This window comes from Oncorhynchus nerka, linkage group LG22, assembly GCF_034236695.1.
Source record: "Oncorhynchus nerka isolate Pitt River linkage group LG22, Oner_Uvic_2.0, whole genome shotgun sequence".
NCBI lineage: Eukaryota > Metazoa > Chordata > Actinopteri > Salmoniformes > Salmonidae > Oncorhynchus > Oncorhynchus nerka.
The window spans coordinates 71,150,975-71,176,845 of record NC_088417.1 but is presented as its reverse complement, the minus strand read 5'-3'; the positions used below and the strand labels follow the sequence as shown (position 1 = coordinate 71,176,845).

The 25,871-nt window shown below is 45.4% G+C and overlaps 1 protein-coding gene across 1 annotated transcript; it reads right to left on the bottom strand.

The window, feature by feature from the left end:
* Positions 1 to 592: 592 nt before the first annotated feature.
* On the bottom strand, positions 593 to 24,163 carry LOC115105594 (nuclear pore complex protein Nup98-Nup96-like). Its single transcript, XM_029627800.2, is given in 34 exon segments — positions 593 to 2,085; positions 2,449 to 2,560; positions 2,866 to 3,020; positions 3,119 to 3,360; positions 3,734 to 3,955; positions 4,105 to 4,388; positions 5,542 to 5,699; positions 8,278 to 8,544; positions 8,739 to 8,971; positions 9,116 to 9,163; positions 9,165 to 9,295; positions 9,587 to 9,852; positions 10,155 to 10,284; positions 10,389 to 10,616; positions 12,479 to 12,634; positions 12,719 to 12,896; positions 13,154 to 13,292; positions 13,384 to 13,585; positions 13,726 to 13,885; positions 13,974 to 14,093; positions 14,311 to 14,632; positions 14,848 to 14,988; positions 15,178 to 15,270; positions 15,397 to 15,532; positions 15,616 to 15,759; positions 15,861 to 16,039; positions 16,126 to 16,312; positions 16,886 to 16,993; positions 17,253 to 17,395; positions 20,975 to 21,160; positions 21,735 to 21,782; positions 22,444 to 22,542; positions 22,712 to 22,818; positions 23,981 to 24,163. Coding segments are annotated over 33 exon segments (5,484 nt in total). The 5' UTR covers positions 22,791 to 22,818; positions 23,981 to 24,163; the 3' UTR covers positions 593 to 1,897.
* Positions 24,164 to 25,871: the final 1,708 nt, after the last annotated feature.

The following is a 25,871-nucleotide window of genomic DNA, read 5'->3' as shown; positions in this document are numbered from 1 at the left end:
TTCTGTATAAGCACTTTGACATCAGCTGATGTAAAAAAAGCGCTTAATAAATACATTTAATTGATTCATCATATCCGAATAGCACCGACTCCGTGACTCCTGTAACAAAAAAAAGAGTGCCATCAAGGAAAGTGGCCATCGCCCAATTGACCTCCATTCATTTGAAGCAACTCTGAAGAGCAAGGTGATGGTGCTTAGCCTACCCTGATGGTGCTTAGCCTACCCTGAGGAGTTGGCAAATGTTAACAAGTTTTTTTTTTAATGCAGTGATGAAGGGCAGGTGATGTGAATAATTGAACCGAAGATGTGGCCACTTGTCAGATTTCAATGTAATGGTAGCCAAAAGCTGCTTGTACTGTGGACACGCAGCAAGTAGCCTAATTAACACTTCTGATTCAGTCTATTAACAGGCATGGTTCCACTCAGCAACCTGGCTCATTGTTATAACGTATGCAAGGAACATTTATTAAATCAAGCATTATAAAAATGCATTAAATCTCTTTAAAAACAAAAGTAAATGCTGATGCTGCCGTATGCAGAATAATAGACATGACATACTGTACTATAGCCTAAAGGAGAACAGATGCATTCATTCAGGACAAACATTTTATTCAGACTTTAATAAAAACGTTATCACCGTCATCACAATCATGCACAGTAACGGCTGTAACAGAAGTCCGGAGACCCTCCTCGTGAAAGGCACTGTGCGCGCGGGGAGCGGTCTCCCGCCAAACATACTGCGGTAGCACACACACCAAACAATAACTACATACATCAGTTTCACTTTAAACATCAAAAAAACTGAAAAAACAGGGGTAAGGGGGAATGGAGGTTGATAAAATGGAGGGTGTGTGAGTGAAGGTGAGACCAAGGACCCCAAGGAATTGTAAATTATATTTGAAATATGATATTTTTAATCAAACTCCTTACAAGGACCACAGAGAAACTGTCCTTTCTGGCTGATTACAAGAAGAAAAAAAAACCTAGCAACACCAAGGAACAAACATAGCTCTGGTAGTCCCCCATACAATAGAAATATGAAACCATATATTTGAGATAGAGAATGGAATCTAACCATCTCCATTCCAATAGACTCACACTATGGTTTTCAGCCCCCAAAAATAAAATACAAAAATAGAAGTTTATCCAATCTCATTTTACATTCTCTTTTGGTACGCAAAAACAAGTTGTTCACTTCAAGCAGGCTGTTTGTACAAGATTACATCACTAAAATGAGTCTCCATTTTAAGCTAGATAGATCTTCCCTATGTATACACACATTGAGAGTTCATCAGGTGAGTGAGATTCCGCTCACTAACAAAATCCTGGTAAACAATCTTTACTAAAATTAAACTTTCCGTTTCCATGGGGATGTAGGAGTCAAACAAACACGTAGTTTGCATATAGTATTTATACTGGAAATATGAATTGCAGGATGACAGCGTTAACACCAGCCAGTGAGTGAATGTCCCTTTAAACAGGGTCAAAGGTTGGGAGAAGAGAGCTCTTATCAGGATGGTTCAGCAGTTTAATATTTAAATGCACATCATACACACATCTCAGGCCTCCTAAGTACAAAAAAGCTATACAAAAACACAATGAAAGAAAACAACTTGCAAGTCATTCATTTCCAAACACACACACACGGAGGAATGCTTCATCCAATTATCTTGTGCCATTTTCTTCAGGAGAAACCAAAGCTCCAAAGGAGCATGGGATACACTGCAAGTCCATCGCTGCCTTCTCAACCAAACTTCCCCTCCCATCTCAATCAACCCCAGTAGTCCTACTAAACAGTGCCAGATAGTCCCCTCCTACCCCCACTGTTCTCATTGGCTCCCAACAAACTACCTCAGTTCCTATTGGGCGGGGGGGCTGACGGTTCGGGGGAAGATCATTAGCTGACAATGAGCTGTCTCAGGTATGATTGGGTGAGGCTGCGGAGCTCCTCGAGGGCATAGTCCTCAGGCATGGGCAGACGGCCGATGTGGGGCGCTAGCTGGGACAAGGGGATCTCGCCACCCTCACCACCCTGCTGCAGACTCAACACCACACGCAGGATGTTAGCCACGCGCTTGGCCATCTCTGGAGACAGGAGAGAGGAGAAGTTTAGGTAGGTCTCGGCGCACACCTATAGTCCAGCATCTCTAGACCGAGATTGTATCTCAGTCTAGCAGTGGCCCACATTCAACTTATTTACCGACACTTTTCCCATTAGAGGGTATATCCGTGATTGGTGGACTGCTCGGATAAATAATGTGTTGTTTGCGCCGCTGAGCGGTGCCCTGTAAAGAATGTCGGTGTCAATGTCTGTGCCCACACGCTCCATTTTAGAGCTGGGCTAGGGCAGACAGGACAACGCAGAACATTAAAATTAACGTTACGTATATAGATCTGTTCTAGGAAAGATCAGCTACCCTCTGATTGGAGCAGACGGATCCATCTCACCTGATTGGGCGAGGCGGTCCTTGGCGGTGGAGCAGGGGAGGAGCTCTATCCTGCTGCAGAGTGATGTCACCTCGGTGTGTAGACGTTCCAGCTTATAACCAGCACTGTCCATCTGAACACACACGGAGAGTGTGAGACCGAGAACGACAGAGGCCCATTACACACAAACATCACGCATCAATATGAAGCATTCCAGCACTTTCTATACATGCAGCGCCAACGCACGCACCCTCCCACCCACAAACACACATCCTTCCATTTAAAAAACCCATACAGCCTCAATGTGTTCTAGATCATAGTCATATACCGATGGACAATGGCGGCTAAGACTGACAGATAATCAGAAGATCAGCAGCATAGCTAATTGGCTAACATAATCAACTGTAATGGAGTCAACATAACGCCAGACAAACGTACCTGCTGTATGGCGTGTAAGGTCTGTATGACTCTGATGTAGTCCAGGTAGACTCTGCCTGCCGTGTCCCAGTCCTGGATCACAGCACAGCGCTCTGGAACAGCCAGCCCCTCCAAGAACTCCAACAGGTACTCATGGTTATCATTAATGATACAATCTACAGGGGAAACACATACAGGTTGAACAGGGTTAGAGGTGTGTGTGTGTGTGTGGGTGCATGCGTGCGTGCATGCGTGTGTGCATGCGTATACACACCTGAGGCTAGGTGTTGTATGACCAGCCTGTGGCAGAGGTTCCAGTGGCCTGCTCTGTACAGGTGCAGGGCCTCTCTGTGTCTGTCTGTCTCTCTTCTGGCTCTAGTAGCTTTGGCCAGGTGGAGCCACTGTTCTGGGATCAGTAGTCTTTCTGTGAGGAAGCGCTCTTTCTGGGCAGACTCCTCCGTCTCCAGCAAAGGGCAGTGCAGCTGGAGCATCTCCCTCACCGCACGCTCACGGAGCCTGGAGAGGAGGACATGTTAGCAGGTTTAACTTAATACAACTTTCCATGTTATAAGTATCCCAACAGGGCTTGCTCACGTAATGTGTAAGCTTGCCTGAGATTATTACATCCGTTAGCTCCCGAGCACAGAGAGATAACACATTACAGACAATTCACAGTTGGAATTGGAACCCAGCTGGTCACAGTAGCACTTGTGTGAGATTATGATAAACCGTGTTCAGCCTATCGGTCCATCCTGGGCATCTGCTGAGGGCACTGACCCTAAAATCCTTCTGTGACTAATCAATTTAAACTTCGTCATGATTCATGTTAAAGTTGAGTGTGAAGTCTCTTCCTGTGTGTATGTTGTAAGGTGTGTGTTGCAGTACGTACATGTCCTCAGATATGTGCAGCAGTACATAGATGGCCATGTCCCAGAGGCCAGCGCTCTCCAGCTGGGCAGCGTAGCTGGTGTGAATGAGGCCCTGTCGGGCGGGGCTCAGGTGTGTGTAGTGCAGCGCCTGCAGGACCGACCACAGGTGCCAGCTCAGACGGTAGTCCAGACGCTCCCACGTCACCGTCAGCGGGTCCAACAACTCCTGCAGGCTGTAGTGTCTGGGAGGGAGAGGCGTCACTTATCATTTAAACCCCACTCTTGTGGTACTTCACTTTTATTCTGTTAAATCTGCTTGAGAATAGAAATGTAGGATTCATTCTAATCTATTTTGAGAAAACTATGCAGTGTGTTGTGGGAAATGTAGTACCTGTCGCTGTATAGTTTGAGCAGGTGGAAACAGATGTCGTAGAGTGGCCGTTTAGACTCCTCTTCCTCCATGTCCAGCGGGAATGATTGGTCAAGGTAGGGGGGCAGGGGGGCGCAGGCGTACTTCTGACCCTCTGCAGAGCCCTGGAAGGCGGCTTCATACTTGGCCAGGGCGTCAGCGATGGAGGCGGTGGGAGGAAGCATGTACCACAGGTGAACCGCCACGCAACGCTTCCAGTCCAGCTCTGAACACACGTTCACCACACAGTCTGTAGACTGCCACACCTAGAGAGACAAGTACATACAGCTCAGAAAACATTTAGTACTAATGTACAGTACTAGTCAAACGTTTAGACACCGAATCACTCAAGGGTTTTTATTTTTTACTATTATCTACATTGTAAATTAATAGCGAAGATATCAAAGTATGAAATAATACATATGGAATCATGTAGTAACCAAATATATATTTTATATTTGAGATTCTTCAACGTAGCCACCCTTTGCCTTGATGACAGCTTTGCACACTCCTGGCATTCTCTCAACAGAGAGTAATTTTCAAAATTAGTAGTTTGAACTGTTTGGGTATGGACCTGGAAAGTATGACAATACTTTGCAGGCTAACTCCTCCCCCTTTGGCAGTTCTATCTTGACGGAAAATGTTATAGTTGGGTATGGAAATCTCTGAATTTTTGGTGGCCTTCCTGAGCCAGGATTCAGACACGGCAAGGACATCAGGGTTAGCAGAGTGTGCTAAAGCAGTGAGTAAAACAAACTTAGGGAGGAGGCTTCTGATGTTGACATGCATGAAACCAAGGCTTTTTCGATCACAGAAGTCAACAAATGAAGGTGCCTGGGGACATGCAGGGCCTGGGTTTACCTCCACATCACCCGTGGAACAGAGGAGGAGTAGAATGAGGGTGCGGCTAAAGGCTATCAAAACTGGTCGCCTAGAGCGTTGGAGACAGAGAATAAAAGGAGCAGATTTCTGGGCATGGTAGAATATATTCAGGGCATAATGCGCAGACAGGGGTATGGTGGGGTGCGGGTACAGCGGAGGTAAGCCCAGGCACTGGGTGATGATGAGAGAGGTTGTATCACTGGACATGCTGGTTGTAATGGGTGAGGTCACCGCATGTGTGGGAGGTGGGACAAAGGAGGTATCAGGGGTATGAAGAGTGGAACTAGGGGCTCCATTGTAAACTAAAACAATGATAACTAACCTGAACAACAGTATACACCATTATTATACAATGTAGGAAATAGTAGAAATAAAGAAAAACCCTTGAATGAGTAGGTGTCCAAACCTTTGACTGGTACTGTATATTACAACAAATGTGGATTGCAAAACCTACACACAAACATAGCAAAGGATAACCCACTTAATGGTAGTCTGAACACAACGGCAACAGCTGCATGCGCACACGCGGTTACTTACAGGTTTCCCGGCGAGCAGGGCGAAGATGCGTAGCCTCTCCTCCTGCAGAAATGAGTCTGTCTGCATTCTGTTCCAATCTCCAAGCTGCAGCGCCAGCAGCTCCCGGCCGTACTGAGAGCCCACCGCCTGGGACAGCAGCAGGGAGAGGCGGTGGTCCCCTACACACACAGGTTAAAGACATCTTAATGAGATCCTACAGCCTGGCCCAACTCATGTGAGATGCCCCTGGGGCCTTATTATGGCCACTGCGTAAATTTCACACTAAATATCTGCGTGTGCCATTTCTGAAAAGAGAATGCACTCACAAAATAATTGAGATTTTTGAAGTCAGAGCACGTCATCCATACGCATGTTTCCAGTTATAAATCAGATCAGTTTTAAAACGGTGCATGTTTGAACGAGCATTATAACTGCGCTTGAATAATGCCCATCATTCACCTTATGGTAAAGACAACACCCATATTTGCTGTATACTTTGGAAGTACTGGAATTAGGTCAAGACAGTAAATCTACACTGCTCAAAAAAATAAAGGGAACACTAAAATAACATCCTAAATCTGAATGAATGAAATATTCTTATTAAAAAAGTTTTTCTTTAGATAGTTGAATGTGCTGACAACAAAATCACACAAAAATTATCAATGGAAATCAAATTTATCAACCCATGGAGGTCTGGATTTGGAGTCACACTCAAAATTAAAGTGGAAAACAACACTACAGGCTGATCCATCTTTGATGTAATGTCCTTAAAACAAGTCAAAATGAGGCTCAGTAGTGTGTGTGGCCTCCACGTGCCTGCATGACCTCCCTACAACACCTGGGCATGCTCCTGATGAGGTGGCAGATGGTCTCCTGAGGGATCTCCTCCCAGACCTGGGCTAAAGCATCCGCCAACTCCTGGACAGTCTGTGGTGCAACGTTGGTGGGTGGAGCGAGACATGATGTCCCAGATGTGCTCAATTGGATTCAGGTCTGGGGAACGGGCGGGCCAGTCCATAGCATCAATGCCTTCCTCTTGCAGGAACTGCTGACACTCCAGCCACATGAGGTCTAGCATTGTCTTGCATTAGGAGGAACCAGGGCCAACTGCACCAGCATATGGTCTCATGTGCGGCCCCCCCACACCATGACTGACCCACCGCCAAACCGGTCATGCTGGAGGATGTTGCAGGCAGCAGAACGTTCTCCACGGCATCTCCAGACTCTGTCACGTCTGTCACGTGCTCAGTGTGAACCTGCTTTCATCTGTGAAGAGGACAGGGTGCCAGTGGCGAATTTGCCAATCTTGGTGTTCTCTGGCAAATGCCAAACGTCCTGCACCTGTGGACGTTGGGCCCTCATACCACCCTCATGGAGTGTTTCTGACCGTTTGAGCAGACACATGCACATTTGTGGCCTGCTGGAGGTAATTTTGCAGGGCTCTGGCAGTGCTCCTCCTTGCACAAAGGCGGAGGTAGCGGTCCTGCTGCTGGGTTGTTGTTGTTAGGAACTGAGAAGTGGTCTGTGGTTACCACCACCAGGTGTCTTGCTAATTGCCTATAATTTCCACCTGTTGTCTATTCCATTTGCACAACAGCATGTGAAATTTATTGTCAATCAGTGTTGCTTCCTAAGTGGACAGTTTGATTTCACAGAAGTGTGATTGACTTGGAGTTACATTGTGTTGTTTAAGTGTTCCCTTTATTTTTCTGAGCAGTGTATATAAAGGAAATATCAATGGCAAACATGATCAAATGTCTTGAGTTATTGGCAGAGTCCCCCCCCATTGACATTTTCTGAGACACAAAAACTGCAAATTGATGCGGACCTGTAAACAGAAGTAAATACAATGTTTTGTATTTACTTTCTCCCGAACTTAAACATGCTGCACTGCTCGCAAATTCTGAGTAACGATTTTAAAAAGTATATTTATTAAATAGGAGTAGGCCCACTTACAGTGATTGTCTACACACTTCAATGCAAAAGATCAACTGTCTGTTCATATGTATGTTATAAACCACACTCCTTTTAGGATCCATAAAGCAAAAACTTGAAATTATAATAGCCTATCTAATAGGCCAATTAAACGAGAGATGCTCATGGTCATTTGCTGTATGGCTTCTTCGGGAATATGAACTCATGGCCAGAAAAGGTTATGATATGTGTTGTTTACTGGAGAAATTTGACATTACAGAATTCAGACGTAGCCTACAAATGTCATTGGAAAAGGTGAACAGTCTGTTCTACCGTTAAACTGCTCTTCAGATCGGACCACAGAGCAAAATACTTGAAATAGTGGTAGTTTATCTATTTACCACTGTGAAGTGGCTGGAATTAAATGAGAGATTAGATAGGACAAATTGTAGCCTAACTTGTTGGATGCCTATAGGCTATTTCGCAAGTATGAAACCATCACAGTCCAAAAAGCTGCAGAATTTATTCTGCAATGATCATGGGAATGAAAGAAATCGGAAATAGATTTCAAATTATTTTAGAATGCAAAGAAAATAAATAGATTCTGCAACCACTAGAAACAGTGTACAGTGTGCGGGAGGGTAACATTACGCCAGTTTGGGGCATATTCTGTGTGTAGGCAACATTTCTAAATGAGGCCACAGGTCTGCAACAGGCTTTACCTTCCCACCTCTCAGCCACCCATCCCCTTTCTTCCTGATCTCTGTTCCCCTTACTCTCTTACCAATCCCCCCAAATTCTGATCTCCCCACCTCTCACCCCTCCAATCCCCCCTCTCCTTACCACTCTTCTGAGCCAGCCTGCAGGCGTCACTGATGCGGTGTCCAGTGAGGTAGCTGAAGATGGCCTCCACATGTCCTCCCCCATGGCTCAGGCCCACCTCCTGCTCGATCCTCTGGGTGGCACTGTGGGACAGCCAGGCTGAGAAGCTCCTCCTCCTCTCCAGCTGCTGCAGGTAGCCGCTGGTACCAGGCTCTGGCTCTGTCGTACCCAGCCGACCCCACAGGGCCTCACACAGAGTCCACACCAGAGCCCAGTGAGCCAGGACCCCTACAGGGAGAGAGAGATAGGATAGCATAAAGTTATATCTGAACTCATTGAGACAGCAATGGGAGAGAGAATTAAAACAGAGGTAGCAGGGGTGATGTTAGAATCATAGGGAAGTTTTGGAATTGGACCAATAAAGTGCGAGCCATCTACCATTGTGTGTGTGTGTGTGTGTATATGAGAGTTGCATCGCTTACCGTCTCCGGCACCAGCCTCCTGGTTGAGGTCAGTGATCCACTCCACGTACTCGTGCAAGGCGGCCACCCCACTCTGGGGCTGGATGAAGGGGCAGGCCCCCTCTGTACTGATGGTGCTGTGCTTCAGGCCAATCTCCAGGGGCCGCTGGTACACCGCCTGGCTCTCCTCACTGTCCCGCGGCTCCAGACCAACCACCTGCTCGATCACCACCTTGAACGGACTGTCTGAGAGTCTGTATGGGGAGGGGAAAGAGGGGAGTTTAGGGTTCAGTTTCTACCACCCATAACCACTGCTCTGATACAGTAAGTCTGGATCCCATTCTGACACTCCTACAGCATTGTGTAAATGAGTGGTCTGGTGTTTGTCTGTTACTCACCGTTTGCTCTTGGCATGTTTAGGCAAAAATCCAAAACCTCCAGCTCCTGTCTCCCTGGTCCTGCTCCTTGTCCCCAGCCCCACTCAGCCTGTCTCCACAGTGGACCAGAGTCCAGCCTGGACCCCAGCCAACCCGGAACGACCGGCCCGTGAACAGAGCTGCATCCATCAGCAGACGGCCCTGGGTGGAGGGAATGTGTTGATTACGTTGTCTACATGATTTAAAACTGCCCGTACTGTACAGCTATGTTCACACATACGAAAACCACAGTGGATTCATTGAAATGATCCAACAAATGTCCATGTTCTCTCCATGAACCTCTATACCCTATGTATCCCTGTGTGTTCAGTCTACTGTACTGTCACATATTTAAACTCTTAACTATCATAAATGTATCATGATGTAGGATGAAGTGTCTAGAAAGACACCTGAAAAATACTAATTAAATACTAGTAGTATAGTAATCATTACCTTCCCCAGTGTGACTGAGTTCTCTGGGGCCACAGGGCCCCCCAGGCGTCGAGCCCCCACCGTCCGTACAGTGGCCTCTGCCGCTGGGGCTGGCAGCAGGAAAGAGGGCCCCAGCGAGGGCCAGGGGGAGAGCCGCGAGGGCTCAGGAACCACCGCGGACGGCCGAGACAGGGACAGCCTCCCGGGAAGGCCCCCTCCAAAGGGCACGTCAGGGAGCTGAGGGAAGAGACCTGCCCCGCTGAAACGAGTCTGCAAGAGACCACCGACTGGAGAGAGAAAGAGAGCAAGAGAGATCGATGAGCATTTATAATATCAATAAGGTACCTCGGGGGTTTGTGGTATATGGCTAATATACCACGGCTAAGGGCTGGTCTTAGGCACGACGCATTAAATGTTTTATCATACCCGTGGTATACGGTCTGATATACCACGGCTGTCAGCCAATCAGCATTCAGGGATCAAACGAGCCAGTTTATAATAGCATTTAAGACATGTTAGGGTCTCTGAGTGAAGGATGGGTGACTGTGTGAGGGTAGAAATCATTGTTAGGGCTGTGTGTCACACTTACTGGAGGGCCTGCCCTGAGTGCCAGGCAGGAGGATGCGAGGGGAGGCCCTGTCTAGAGAGCTCTTCATCCCTCCCTGCTCAAGGAACATGTCACCATCATCATCCTCAGCAAAAAGAGATGCCTTCATGATCTGAGAGCAGAGAAACACACAACACATTGTCTTCATGATGTGATTGAGGCCTCCATTAGCCTCAACAAAAAGGTAGAATGTGAGGGTGTACAGTAGTATTTTACCTGGAGAGTGTGAGGGTTGATTCCCATCGAGGAGGCAATCTGACTGGATGCAGAGACAGGGTTGTGTTCTGTGGGGGTCACAGTGCCCAGCCGACTGCCCTTATCCTCCCCCATGCCGCTCTCCCCAACCTCCTCCAACATGCTCTCCCCTGGGGCATCCTGGGTAATGTCGGCCATGTCACTGTCCACCTCAGACATGCGGCTCAGCAGCTCCAGCACAGCCGTGGACTGGACACAGAGCGAATGGACACAGGATACACACACAGCAGGGAAAGTGCAACCGAACACACATAGTAAGGTGACACACACCAAGAAGAGAGAGACACACAGACAACATCAGTTTAGTGTAAATAAATGAAAATGGTCAGCACAAGTCAGACAGACCAGCAAAGTGTGATCTTTAATCCGTTTATTTCTTAGCTTTATCAGATCAAATACAAGATATCACAGATGTATATAGGAGCATGTTTTACATAATAAAATAATGAATAGCTTGACTCAATATTACCCCAAGAGTAGATGTTGTAGCTTCTTAAACCCTCAACCAGAAAAAAGACCTAACCCTGAATATATTCTGCAGGACTGGCAGCTCATCACACATCACTCATTATCTTTGGTCATCATCTCAAAGCTCGTTTCAAAGAGAAACTAATATTCATAACAAATAATCAAAAATACATTGTGTAGATTTTTATGAGATACAACCATGATAATGTGAGGTTTTCTGAAGTTACCATAATCACTACTACACATGGGCAAATTATATTGGATTTTAAAACATAACAATGGAAGGAACAGTTGGCAAAATACAAACATTTTACAATATAATACAGATTTAATTTAAGAAATCTTAAAACCTTACAAACAAACTCTATTTCTGAGTTAAGACTTCACTTCAAACATTTCCTTAAAAAGGGGAAATCTGCAGTTGGTACATCCATTTTTAGACTTTGAAAGTAATGATATAAACACATTGATTCTTGAAAAATATAACAGATGCCTCTTGAGCATAGTTGTCATACACCATCACCACCCAAAATATAAGCTTGTGTTACTCCTTTGTTTGAACAATGTACATTTTACAATGTAAATTTAAACAAACTGTATAGCCTCAAAACATGGTTAAAACTACAATTTCAATATCATGGATGGTCAGTCCCTGTATCCATAGCACTGCCCATGTGTTTGGGAGTGGTTACATTTTTCCCGCCCCATCCCCTAGCTGTTTACCAAATCAGTGGCAGGGTAGCGCTTTGTTATTGTTCGAACAGCAGATTGCCAGTTAGATTCGCTGATCTAAAAAAAACGATTTAACACAGCCTTTAAAGGGATACTTCGGGATTTTGGCAATGAGGCCCTTTATCTACGTCTCCAAATTCAGGTGAACTATTGGATACAATTTTTATGTCTTTGCATGCAGACAAAAATTCCAGAAGTATCCCTTTAAAACACCTTATTTTCAATCCACGGATGACTTCATGCCATAGCTATTGATCCAGGGTGATGTTTAGCTAAGGACCGTTTATATTTAGAGCACAGATGAAGTTGATGTTCCTGAATCAGTTGTGAGGGGCAGAACGTAACCACTAACCAGGACTGACAGACTTTTGACAAACTACCCTGCCCACCTGTCTGTGGGTGGGTTGTGGCCTCCACCACCTCAGGTACAGCTGAACCTGGGAGAGGAGAACCCAGCCTTCCCCACACCTCCACTGATAAACAGATGTGGGGTGTCCCATCTGATCAGTCACTATACTCAACAGCCCATCCAACTGATGTCAGATCAATGTTTAGCAGCCTTATTTGGGGTGCAGAGATCACCAAGACCATCTGCATCAAGGACTACCAAACTTAAAACCTTTCCATAGAAACCCATTGAATACAACCCATTATAGAAGTGGTGAAACAGCTAAGATCTAGCCAGATAACCCCCACACACTGCATGTGGCTGTAATGGTAGTGGAAAGGAAATGGCTTCAATTCAGATCATGTATATTTAGGTTGTATATTGACTAAGGCCTTCCAGGTGATGTAGAGAGCAGTGGGTGTGACTGTCAGTGTGGGTGGGCGCGCTGTGCTGCTCCGTCTACCTGAGCCTGTGGCGCCACCTGCTGCTGGGAGGGAGGAAGCTGCTGCAGCCCCGGGGGAAGTGTTGTGGCCGTCTTCAGCTTCTTGGGGTCCACTTTGAGAGGCACTTCCTCATCCTCATCAGAGTCCTGCAGGCCATACTTAGAGAAGTGGGCCACCTGCAGACACAGAGAGAGATGAGTTACAGACATTGGAAGGGAGATATGGAGACACACCTTTCGTATGTGTCTAGGCATGCTTACTTCAAACACCCAGGAGCCGGTCTCGGGGCGGTACTCAAGGAAGCGGGCGCCCTGTTTGCGTGAGGCGTTCTCCAGACGGCCCTCGTAGTTCATCTCAGACAGACGCTCAGGGTTCTTTATCTGAGTACAAGTGGTCTTATCATTAGGCCACACCCCATCCAGAGTCACCTCCGCTCGCCTGGCAGAGGAGAGGATTGAGGGAAAGGAGGGGAGAGGGAAAGGAGGGGAGGGAGAAAGAGGTATAAAATAACATGGTGTAGTAAAGAGGTGAGAGGTAAAGGATGAGAAAGAGAATATCAAATTTGAGTTACGTCTCAGCTGTGATCACTATCAGAATATGTTGAATCAGTTTATGACTTCTGTGATGAAATTACAAGGAAACTGATAACGACATTTTCCCCAGTGTGAAGGGTAGTAAGTTTCCCTGTCACTGACCTGTTAAGCCCCTCCCCCTCAGCAGGCTTGTTCTTGTCGTCGGGGTAGACGATAACCTCTTTGCGTCTGAAGTGAACAATCTCATCCAGGTTCAGCCCAGTCACAGTCACCTCGCCATGGAAAAACACTGAGCCGTAACCTGAGAGCCAATCAGAGAGCAGAGCAGTGAGCTACGGACCAATTATTTCCCCAGAGCTGTTTCCACCCGACCAATCAAGAGAATCGTTTACCTTTTCTGCCCACGGTGAAGTTCTCCACCACACACACGCCGTTCTCGTCCACCATCTTGGCCAGCTCGTCCATGGCGGGAATGGTATAGTAGCCCACACGGCACAGAACGATACCTGCAGGGTGTGGGGGAACCTCCTGCACCTCCTCCTCTCGCTCCTCCTGTATGGAGTCCTCTCCCAGTGATATGTCCTCGCTGCTCACCTGGAATCAGAACACTCATGTCAAACCTCAAAAGTAGAGCACTATGAGAATCATGGCCAAAAGAAGTGCCCTTAATGGGAATAGGGTTTCACTTGAGACAACCATATTCATCATCTGTCTACTCTGTTCTATCAGCTCACCTCCAGGCCATTCCTGCCCCTGGCCCCCACCCTATGGGCATTGAGCTCTGAGATAGTGTCCTGCAGGCTGGGCTTGGTGTAGAACTTGTTGAACTCCAGGTCATCCTCAGCCCCTCCCTCCACCACCTCCCTCACATAATCATCCTCGTCCACACTGGCACTGTAGGGGGGGGTGGGGGAGACATGGTTCAGCAACAAACATCACACAGATCAATATCACTGACGGTGTGTGTGGGCACGTGACTGACCTGAGTCCGTTGAGGGGGTACTCCGGTGGAGATGCCAGGTCATCTGTGTCTCTGTTGATTGGGCTGCTGTACAGGCTGCTGCCATTCAGGTTCTTCAGCACCAGCTTCTTGATGCTCTTCCTGGTTTACAACACCACAGAGAAACACACAGATCAGATACCATATACCAACATCACTGTCAGAATACAGACAGAAGCAAATAGCAAAAAAGCTACCCGAAAACCAAGTTGTAGTATTCGCTAAGAAAAACATAACAGGAAAAATAAAAAATTCGGTAAATCAGTTGAAACAGAAACATGTCAACTAGCTACAAGCAAATGTCCAGACGGCCACCTACCTGGGCATGAAGGCTCCATTGGTGAGAGAAGGCTCGTCATCATCCAGCCCGTCAAACAGCTGAGACTTGGAGGAGCCCGAAGATGTAAGAGCTTTGGGCCGCACACGTGTCGCAGGCCGCGGCGTCAGCTTGTAGTGAGTGGGTGTGGTCAACGCCTTCTGGGCCGCCGGATTGGTGGGCTTTAGACGCTCCTCCTTCTTTTTGGGGTCAGAGAGGGTGTTTCTGAAGAGGGGGGAGTCACCAAAGGGGGAGTAGGCCAGAGCATTGATCTGCTGCTGCAGCACTGCCTGCTGGGCCGCCGCCGCGTTAGGGTCCGTCAGCGCTGGGAGAGAGAGAGAGACACAATTATAGCTTCACCTAGCCTTCAAGGGCTACTGGAAGTTTCCACCACAGTGTAATGTTATCCAGCCAGTTTCTTCAGTACACTGAAAGAGTAATACGACTAGGTACTAAAGGAAAGTGCTAGAGAATGTGCTTTCACAATCAGCTTGAGACTGGGCAGAGGAGATAAAGGTGGTAGATGGAAGTGGTATTTACCAACAGGCTGTTGTTGTGCTCCGAAGCCCAGAGTGCTGGTTCCTGTGCTGAATCCCTGCGGTCCAAACGCTCCTATTGTTCCCAGAGTGGAACCCAGTGTCTTGTTATTCCCAAACAGAGACATCTGCCCAGTGCCCACCGCTAACAAACACAGAACACACTTAGAGAAACATCCACAGGGGACTACTAATGATCGACAATGCAGACCCCGGTAAAACACCCAAACGGGCAGGTGTTTGTTTTTGCTTTTCTTTACACGATGGATATTTCATGTATTTTTGGTTTCTTTATTATTGTATCCAAGACCTATGGCGCTCTTCCTGTTCATACCTGCTCCAAAGCCGGCTCCCAGTCCAGTCCCCAGTCCTCCTGCTGCCGTCTTGTTCCCAAAGAGGCTTCCGCCAGCAGCAGTGGGTCCAAAACCTTCACACAACACAGAGAAAACACGATCACTTAAATAGCCAATATTATTATCGATAGACGATTTATTTGCAAGTACTAGCCTTTATCACACAGGTGCACTCCAATAAGGGCAGATGATCAACTCACCAAAGTTAGATGGGTTGGTGCCTGTTCCGAGGGTGAGGGCGGATTTGTTACCAAAGAGGCCGGTGCCTGTGCCAAACGATGAGGCGCTGGTGGTGGTGGCGCCAAACCCTGCCGTCTTATTACCAAACAAGCTCTGCTAGGGACAGAGAGCGGATTAATACCCACCATGCCTGCACCTAACAACTATGTAAAAGCCTGCGCAGTAGAGTCGATTAATACCTGTGTGCCGACGTTCCCGAAGGCAGTGTTGGTTTGTCCGAAGAGACCGGTGCCTGTCCCAAAGCCTGTGGCTGGTGTGGTCTGAGCTGTGTTTCCAAACAACCCCCCTGCCTGGGACGCCGCGGTGCTCCCAAACAGACCCCCCTGGGATGGAGAGAGAGTTACTCTAGTGGAACGGTACAACAACACAGACAGAGCTAATGTTAGGCGTCTGAGTGTATTAACATGTACGTGTGAGCTCTCACCATGGTGCTGGTTTGTTGGGGCTGGCCCATGGTGCTGGTGTTGCCGAAGGAGAATCCTGTGTTGGGTGTGGTTGTGGCCTGACCGAAGGGCTTGAACAGGCTGGCTGCCTGCTGGGCTTGCTGGGGCTGTTGCTGCTGGCCAAACAGACTGCCTGTGGCTGTACCAAACCCACCAGTACCTGGGGACAGGGAGTTAAACCTAATATATAATACATTTGTATTTATATTTTCTATTGAGCTCTGTCTATGGGCCTATGTGACTTACTGGTGCCGAAGTTGGTTTTGGCCTGGCCGAAGGAAAAGCCTGTGTTGGTGGCCGAGGAGCCAAACAGCCCTGCAGCCCCCGTACTGGGGGTGGCTGCGGCCGCAGCCCCAAAGAGACCCCCCGTTGGTGCAGCCATGGGGTTAGTGGGGCCCTTCCTTCCTGCCTGGTAGTCCTCCAACCTCAGCTCCTACACATAGCAAACACCACACAGGAGAGAGGGTGAGTGAGGCCTGGGCTGCACTGATCCCATCTTGCACGGGCTCCAAACACACCCTACACTGACACTCACAAAAACAAAACAAAAATCACCACATACATTTACATACAGACAACAAAAACACACCTTTACACTCATATGCTGCGGCTACTCTGTTCTATATTTGACTCCTATTATTATCATCGATCCTGATGCCTAGTCACGTTACCCTGCATTAATGTTCATATCTACCCGAAATACCTCGTACCCCTGCACAGTGATCTGGTACCGGTACTCCCTGTACATAGCTTAATTCTTGTGTATTTTATTCCTTTTTACCAATATATATATATATATATTTTAAAACTGCATTGTTGCGAAGGGCTTGTAAGCAAGCATTTCATAGTAAAATCTACATCTGTTGAATTCTACGCATGTGACAAATTCAACTTGATTTTGATTCAATACGTTAAAGTGGATTCCTCTCCTCGTCTCTTTCCCTTTCATTTGAACTATTCTAAAAGACAGAGAGCAGCTGAAAGTAACTCCATAATAATGACCCACCTCCAGTGACTTGTTCTCGTACTCCTTCATGGCCGTGATGCACTGGTGCTTGGTGTTAATGCTCGTGGTCACACCCCCTTTCACCATGGTGTCACTTCCTGTTGCAGGCTGAGGACAGAAGAGGACATTTATTGTAATACAAACTCCTTTACTGTATTGTAGCAGGATAAACTGATTACTCGTACACATTGCAGAGAAAGCTGACCTATGATTTTCTTGAGGATTACAGTAAAGAGTTGCATGACATACAGCAGTAAGTACAGACCTTTCTCGATAAAATAACATTCCATACATGACACTAGACAGAGTCCTAGTACAGTAGTTTGGCCCAGGTGTCATGGGCTAGCCTAGGTCAGGCCAAACTCACGTTGAACTTGACAGTGGTGCCTGGCTGAGCGGCTTGCTGGGTGAACCCTGAAGCTCCGAACAGGGAGGCAGACGCCCCTCCGAAGGGGTTGGAGTTGGTCGCCCCAAACAGCCCCCCGGTGTTGGCCGTGCTCGTGCCAAACGCTAGACAAAAAAAAACATCTTAACGATCTAGCCAGACATCGATAATGATGTAGGACCATGTGACCTGACCAAGACAACTCCTGCCCCTCATGCATCTAATCAAAAGATAAACAAATATTCAAAGAAAATAAATGTAAGGTATTACACATCATGATCTCATTGTATTTCATTGAACACCAGCTGTCACACAATTCCTACAACGGACCAGAACCCTCTATCTACTACAATTTTACAGGCTAAATAGAAGGCACTGGAGTGGCCATAGGAGTGCCACCACAAAATAATACATTTTCTAAACCAGTTCTATTTGCCATTGTTGCATGTATGGAACTCTGAGAAAGGCACAGAATTCTAAGCTTACACTCCATAGACCCAGTCGGTATTAGATAGAACGTCGCGACCCTGCCCACCAGCGGGGAAAACAACCTGTGGTTACCCAATGGACTCACAGCAAAAACGTGCCCTTTTTCAAACGCAATTTCATTGTGTCTGCTTGTTTTAGTAAATTACTTTTCAAAAGTGCCTGGTCCCTAGTGTTAAAAAAACAAATAGTGGGGCTTCACTCATGCCCCTTTTCATTACGATGCTAGCAGCCAATTGAGCGAGTGAGCGCTAGCTCGCTACCGACCCGAACATGAAGCCTGCCCCAACCAACAACACAAACGGCTTATACAGCTACAAGTAGTGAGTGGAGTTAAATCGAACTGTACTAAACAAGTTAAATATCTTACATGTGATGAAATGTTTTCCACATATAGCTACGCCTTATCTTATCTCAGCTCACTGGTCACCATAGCGGCACCCACCCGTAGCACGAGCAGGTATATCTCACTGGTCACCCCCAAAGCCAATTCCTTCGATTGGTCACCTCTCCTTCCAATTCTCTGCTGCCAATGAATGGAACGAACTGCAAACATCTCTGAAGCTGGACACTCATATCTCCCTCACTAGCTTTAAGCACCAGCTGTCAGAGCAGCTCACAGATCACTGCACCTTTACATAGACTTTTTCTTTTGTTCTACTATCTTATTGATTGTAATTTGTTTATTCCATGTGTAACTGTTGTTGTATGTGTCGAATTGCTATGCTTCATCTTGGCCAGGTCGCAGTTGCAAATGAGAACTTGTTCTCAACTAGCCTACCTGGTTAAATAAAGGTGAAATACGTGTAGCCTACTTGAACACAGCGTCCCCACATTTTCCACTCTCCTACACCGAATAGCCTGAAGCCACAGGGATCTTCTTGCAGACACCATTTCCCTATGTGGGAGCATTGCGAACTACAGGTCTGGATTTTTGGCCTGGCTACATGTACATTGAACAACACAGTAGCCAGTGGTGTAAAGTACGTAACTTGTTTGGGATAGGGGGCAGCATTTTCACTTTTGAATGAATAGCGTGCCCAGAGTTAACTGCCTCCAACTCAGTCCCAGATGCTAATATATGCATAGTAATATCAGTATTGGATAGAAAACACTCTGAAGTTTCTAAAAATGTTTGAATTATGTATGTGAGTATAACATAACTCATATGGCAGGCAAAACCCTGAGATGAAATCCAAACAGGAAGTGGGACATATGAGGTTTGTCGTTTTTGAACTCACCCCTATCGATACACAGTGGGATATGGGTTATTTTGCACTTCCTAAGGCTGCCACTAGATGTCAACAGTCTTCAGAACGTTGTTTCAGGCTGCTCATGTGGGGAGCCGGATGGGAGCTGTTTGACTAAGGGGTCTGCCTACAGCCTTGTTCTCAGTCACGCGCTTTCACTTGAGGTAGCTCTCGTTCCATTGCTTTTCTAAAGACAATGGAATTCTCCAGTTGGAAAATTATTGAAATTTTATGATAAAAACATCCTAAAGATTGATTCTATACTTAGTTTGACAAGTTTCTTCGACCTGTAATATAACTTTGAACGTTTCGTCCGACTGGACCAGATTTGTTTACCAAACGCCCTAACAAAAGAAGCTATTAAACATAAATGGACATTATCGAACAAAACAAGCATTTATTGAAAAACTGCGATTCCTGGGAGTACATTCTGATGAAGATGAAAGGGAAGTGAATATTTATACTGCTATTTATGAATAATGTTGACTACCCAACATGGCGGATATTTCTCTGGCTGGTTTGGGCTTTGAGTGCCGTTCTCAGATTATGCTTTTTCCATTAAAAAATAAATAAAAAATCTGACACAGCGGTTGCATTAAGGAGAAATGTATCTAAAGTTCCATGTATAATAGTTGTATTTTCATCAACATTTATTATGAGTATTTCTGTGAATTCATGTGGCTCTCTGCAATATCACTGCATGTTTTGGAACCACTGAACGCAACACGCAAATGTAAAATAAGATTTTTGGATATAAATATGAACTTTACCGATCAAAACATGGTGTAACATGAAGTTCTATTAGTGTCATCTGAAGACCATCAAAGGTTAGTGATTAATTTTCTCTCTATTTGTGCGTTTTGTGACTCCTCTCTTTGGCTGGAAAAATGGCTGGGTGTTTCTGTGAGTTGGCGGTGACCTAACAATTTGTGGAGCTTTCGCTGTAAAGCATTTTTGAAATCAGACACTGTGGCTGGATCAAGGAGAATTTTATATTTAAAATGGTGCCTAATACTTATACGTTTGAGAAGTTAAGATTTATGAGATTTCTGTTGATTTGTATTTGGCGCCCTGCAATAGCATTGGCTGTTGGCGAGGGGTTCCGCTAGCAGAACAGGGTTCCAGGTTAAGGTTAAGTAAAAAATACTTTAAAGTACTAAAGTAATTTTTTGGGGTTCTGACTTTATATTTTTGCCAACTTTTACTTCACTACATTCCTAAAGAAAATTTACTTTTTACTCCATACATTTTCCCTGACACCCAAAAGTACTCGTTACATTTTGACAGGAAAATGGCCCAATTCACATACTTATCAAGAGAACATCCCTGGTCATCCCTACTGCCTCTAATCTGGCAGATTCCCTAAACACAAATGCTTCATTTGTCAATTATGTCTGAGTGATGGAATATGCCCCTGGCTATCCGCAATAAGAAAATTGTGCTGCCTGGTTTGCAAAATATAAGGAAATAATTTAAATGGTTTATACTTTTACTTTTGATAAAGTACATTTTAGAAATTCCATTTACTTTTGATACTTAAGTATATTTAAAACCCAATACTTTTACTCAAGTAGTATTTTACTGAGTGACTCACTTTTACTAGAGTAATTTTCTTTTAAAAATGTATCTTTACTTTTACTCAAGTATGACAATTGAGTTATTTTTCCACCACTGACAGCAGCTTTTCGTCATTTGATGTTTCTGTATAACAAACCAATTTTTTTAACTAATTTTCCTCTTTTACAATGAGGCTCAATAGGAAAGAAAGTTGGTTTCCCCCAATTTGTGGGTGTGGTCGAGGAGAATTCCTTATTAATACGTGAATACCGACTGGGACTACATAGTACACCCAATATGCCCACTGGTCACGGAACATTCCTTTGAATGGGAATGCATTATAGTACAACTAATTCTATGGTAAACCTGTTTGAACAACCTCAATGCTAGACAGTAAAAATAGACACTGACTGCCAAAGGAGGCTGGTTTGGCGGCTCCGAAAGCATTGCTCTGCTGGGAGAAGAGTCCTCCACCGCCGCCCGTGTTGGTGCTGCCGAACAGGCTAGTGGACGTGCCGCTGGCCGTGCCAAACCCAAAGCCGCTACTGGTGGACGACGTTACGGGCTGGCTGAACGTACTGGAACCAAACAGGCCACCTGGGGAGGGACACACACCACCTCAAACCAGCTCACACACAGGTCCCTATGGCCAGCTGTAGGAGTGCTCAACTCAAATTCTTGTAGGACCCGGGCTAATGGTTTGGTTTCATGTTCACTGAGGATCCTCTAGAACTGGAGTTGTGCATCCATGATCTGACTAAGCCAGCCAGATGGGCCTTTAGGTCCATCTGAACTAGTTTATGGGAGCCCCTAATCATTTCACTCATCACAAGGAGAGGTTGTCTCAAATAACATGCAGCCTTCATCCCCCTTGTCCCACCTTTTTCTTTCCTCTCACTCAGCACAAATAACCCACGAACTCTCACATATATTACAGACAATAGGGCCATACACAGTGCCACCTGTCTACATGATCACACTCCCTTTAAGAGCAGAATGCAGACTGTGGCTTTGCTCCAAACCAAATACTACATATTGTATATACTTTGTATGTACGGAAAATCCTTTCAAGAGTATAACAGGGACTGTGGGTGCGCAGCCTTTTTGTGTGTGCACATCCGCCTGTTTAACAGCGGGCCGTGTGTGTGCGCGCGCGTCAACCCATGCTTACCTCCTCTACCTGCACCAGTGTGGATTTGTTGAGGATTGGCTGTCACCACTTTTGAGAGAGTAAAGCATTACAGGGTGGGGTTAGACACACATATTCAACCACCACATGTCAGTAGCAGAATCACGGTGGGCACAAAAAACACTCACCATTGTATATTGAATAATAGATAAATGTATAGAGCACATAGTCAGCTCTCTGTCTACTGCGGGTGGCAGTGTGATCATGCAGGTTCACTGTTCAGGCATACGTCACAGTACAAAAGCTAGTCTTAAATATGTTCAACGTCATACTTTATCAGTGCTATCATATTGACACATGGAAATCCCCATGAATCTGTGGTTAAAATGCCAGTGGGAAATATCATAATGTAATCTGTAGGTTATGCAAAAGTTATACAATAGACCTTATGCCACAGACACCTTTCTTATGTGGCTATTCATTCAAATAAAGAACACGGTCGCCCTGAACCGTCAGCAGAGTTAACCACCTAAACCACTGCAATGGAGAACTGGCCTCCAGAAGATAGTTGCAGAAACCATACTGCTATAGGGCCTCAGCAGATTATAGTGAAAAAAGTATTCAGGAAATCAGCTTTGACCCCTGTACTACAGGACGTTAATTAGAAGAACAGATCTGATATTCGACAGGATTAGGCAGGTACTGAGTTATTAGCATGTGTTATAGTCAGGATCAGGGAGATGTGGCAAACCTGGTTTATTCTGCGTCGCACCAAAGAGTCCTCCAGAGTTGTTGGTCGCCCCAAATGCTGAGGCCCCGAAGCCACCTGTCGTCGCCCCAAAGCCAGTGTCTGCAAACACAGGGTCAACACCACCCCTTTTATAATCCGGAACAATTTAACTTTAGTTGAGAGTGAATGCTGAGGCGAAGACATTGATGAGACAAGCAGGAAACCATAAAGGTACTCAACTTGTCAGGGATACATTAAAATTACCCTTGCGCACACTGTTGTTACTTACTTTGTTGTCCAAACGTGGATGAAGTTCCAAATCCTCCGGTCCCTCCCCCGAAAGGAGCACCAAATGACTTGTTGAACATCTTCTCCTGCTAGCAGGACTGCATATGTCTGCTCAGCATTTCACAAAATGACAAACTTCAGCTTATATCAGCAGACAAACATACTTGACAGTAACTGAATACAATTATAGTAATCACATAAATGTTCTAAGTTACCAGATCTAGCTCGATACAGCTGGCTATGTATGATTTTAGGCATCTGTATTCCCTTAGCCAAGAAGAGACATTACAAAAGGATTTCCAGTGGAAGCTAAGGTTTTCTATGAGACAGCCGATTGGCCTGTAAAATGTTAAACTGGTTTTTAGCTTAACCTGGCCTATATGGCAGTTATAATAACACACATAGCAACACAAAAACGAATTAAAGTTAGTTGAGAAATGGAGTTGAGAGAAGCAGTGTATAGTTAATTAGTTCTGGCGGTGCGAAGTTCCAGAAGACAGGACTAACGTTAGTTCCAATATAATTCCTGTCATGAGAACCTAGTTAGCGAGCTAGCTAGCTTACTCAGCTACTGTAACGTTAGTTAACCACCGTCCGCACATTCACTACCTGCCAGTCCCTCAGTTCATTGATATATATATATTTTTTAGAGCAATAGGCCAAGAGTCCATGTAGAAATAGTTTAACTACTTTAGCTAGATTTCGCTAACAAATAGCGCTCACCGCTCCGTTGGCTTGTTAACTAAATATTACGTTTGAAAGCCAGATAGGCGCCAGAATGTGTTCTCATCACGCTAAACCAAGGCCTGGCAGACGTCGTTAGTTAACTAGCTGCTAGCGCACTACTTACAGACTGATATTAAAACGGTCTTTAGCCAGTTAATTGCCCACCTCAAAACATTAAGAAAATGATCGCACCAACGTGGCACAAGATAAAACCAGATATGACCAGTTTAACCTGCTAGCTAACGTTAGTTATAAACATCCGCAAATGTCGCTGGTGAGTCAGAACCGCAAATCTGTTGACGGTGGCTAGCTTAGCCTGTTAGCAAACTCTCTGACATGATAACAATATTTGATATCCAACAAATGTATCTAGGTCGTTCAAGTCAACACTATAGTTAGATATATTGACAACGTTAACCGACCAAAATAGCTAGCTAACGTTAGCTGTTAAATAACTCATTGCTAGCTAGTTGTGATGTTGTGCTAACTAGCTTGATATGTAACCCAGTTGAAAAAGGGATGGAAGGACAATGTTAAAACTCACCGTAAATAAGATTATGTTCAATACAATACAATACGTGTCTTTTGATCCAGTCACAATATGGGTGTAAATTGGGTCGACGTCTCTAAACTGGAATAGATTGAAATGTTATTTTTCCGAAACTGCGGCTTTTCGTTGCACAACGAGGAGGGAAACTGCGGTAACGAGGCCAAAATGCGTCACGACGCACGGCGGCTACGTTCGGAATATGTCGACGCGCACCAACGTTTTATCGGTCCTAGACTTGAATAATTTTGAAAATACTAATGGGAAAATATTGTACCATCTAGGTGTGCAAAGCTCTTAGAGACGAACCCAGAAAGACTCACAGATGTAATCTTTGCCAAAGGTGATTCTAACATGTATTGGCTCGTGTGTAAATACTAATGTAAATGAGATATTTCTGATATTTCTTCACTTCCAATACATTTGCAAACATTTCTAAAAACACATGTTTTCACTTTGTCATTATGGGATATTATGTGTAGATGGCTGAGAAAACAAATATATTTAATCAATTTTGAATTCAGGTTGTAACATAACATGTGTAATAAGTCAGTCGTATGAATACTTTCTGAAGGCACTTGATGTACACTATATGACCAAAAGTATGTGGACACCTGCCAGTCGAACATTTCATTCCAAAATCATGGGCATTAATATGGAGTTTGTCCCCCCTTTACTGCTATAACAGCCTCAACTCTTCTGGGAAGGCTTTCTACTAGATGTTGGAACATTGCTGCAGGGATTTGCTTGCATTCAGCCACAAGAGCATTAGTGAGGTCAGACACTGATGTTGGGCGATTAGGCTCACAGTCAGCAGTTCAATTCATCCCAAAGGAGTTCGATGTGGTTTAGGTCAGGGCTCTGTGCATGCCAGTCAAGTTTTTTCACACCGATCTCGACAAAACATTTATGGATGGACCTCGCTTTGTGCACAGGTGCATTGTCATGCTGAAACAGGAAAGGGCCTTCTCCAAACTGTTGCCACAAAGTTGGAAGCACAGACTTGTCTAGTATGTCATTGTATGGTGTAGCGTTAAGATTTCCCTTCACTGGAACTAAGAGCCCTAGCCCGAACCATTAAAAACAACCCCCGCCCATTATTCCTTCTCCACCAAACGTTACAGTTGGCACTATGCATTCGGGCAGGTAGTGTTCTCTTGGCATCCGCCAAACTAAGATTAGTTCGTCAGACTGCCAGACGGTGAAGCGTGATTCATCACTCCAGGGAACGTGTTTCCACTGCTCCAGAGTCCAATGCCGACAAGCTTTACACCACTCCAGCCAACACTTGGCATTGTGTATGGTGATATCTTAGGCTTATGTGTGGCTGCTCAGCCATGGAAACCCATTTCATGAATCTCCCAACAAACAGTTCTTGTGATGACGTTGCTTCCAGAGGCAGTTTGGAACTCGGTAGTGAGTGTTGCAAACAAGGACAGAAGATTGTTACTCGCTTCGAGCACTCGGCGCTCCCATTCTGGGAGCTTGGGTGGCCTACCACTTCGCGGTTAAGCTGTTGTTGCTCCTAGATGTTTCCACTTCAATATAACAGCACTTACAGTTGACCGGGGCAGCTCTAGCAGGGCAGAAATGTAACAAGCTGGTGGCATCCTATGACTGTGCCACCATGAAAGTCACTGAGGTCTTCAGTAAGGCCATTCTACTGCCAATGTTTGTCTATGGAGATTGCATGGCTGTGTGCTCAATTTATACACCTGGCAGCAACTGGTGTGGCTGAAATAGCCAAATCCACTCATTTGAAAGGGAGTCCACATACTTTTGTATATATAGTGCATTTATATTTATAGTTTGGACTCCGACATTGCTTGTCCAAATATTTCTCTATTTCTTAATTCCATTCTTTTTCTTTTAGATGTATGTGTATTGT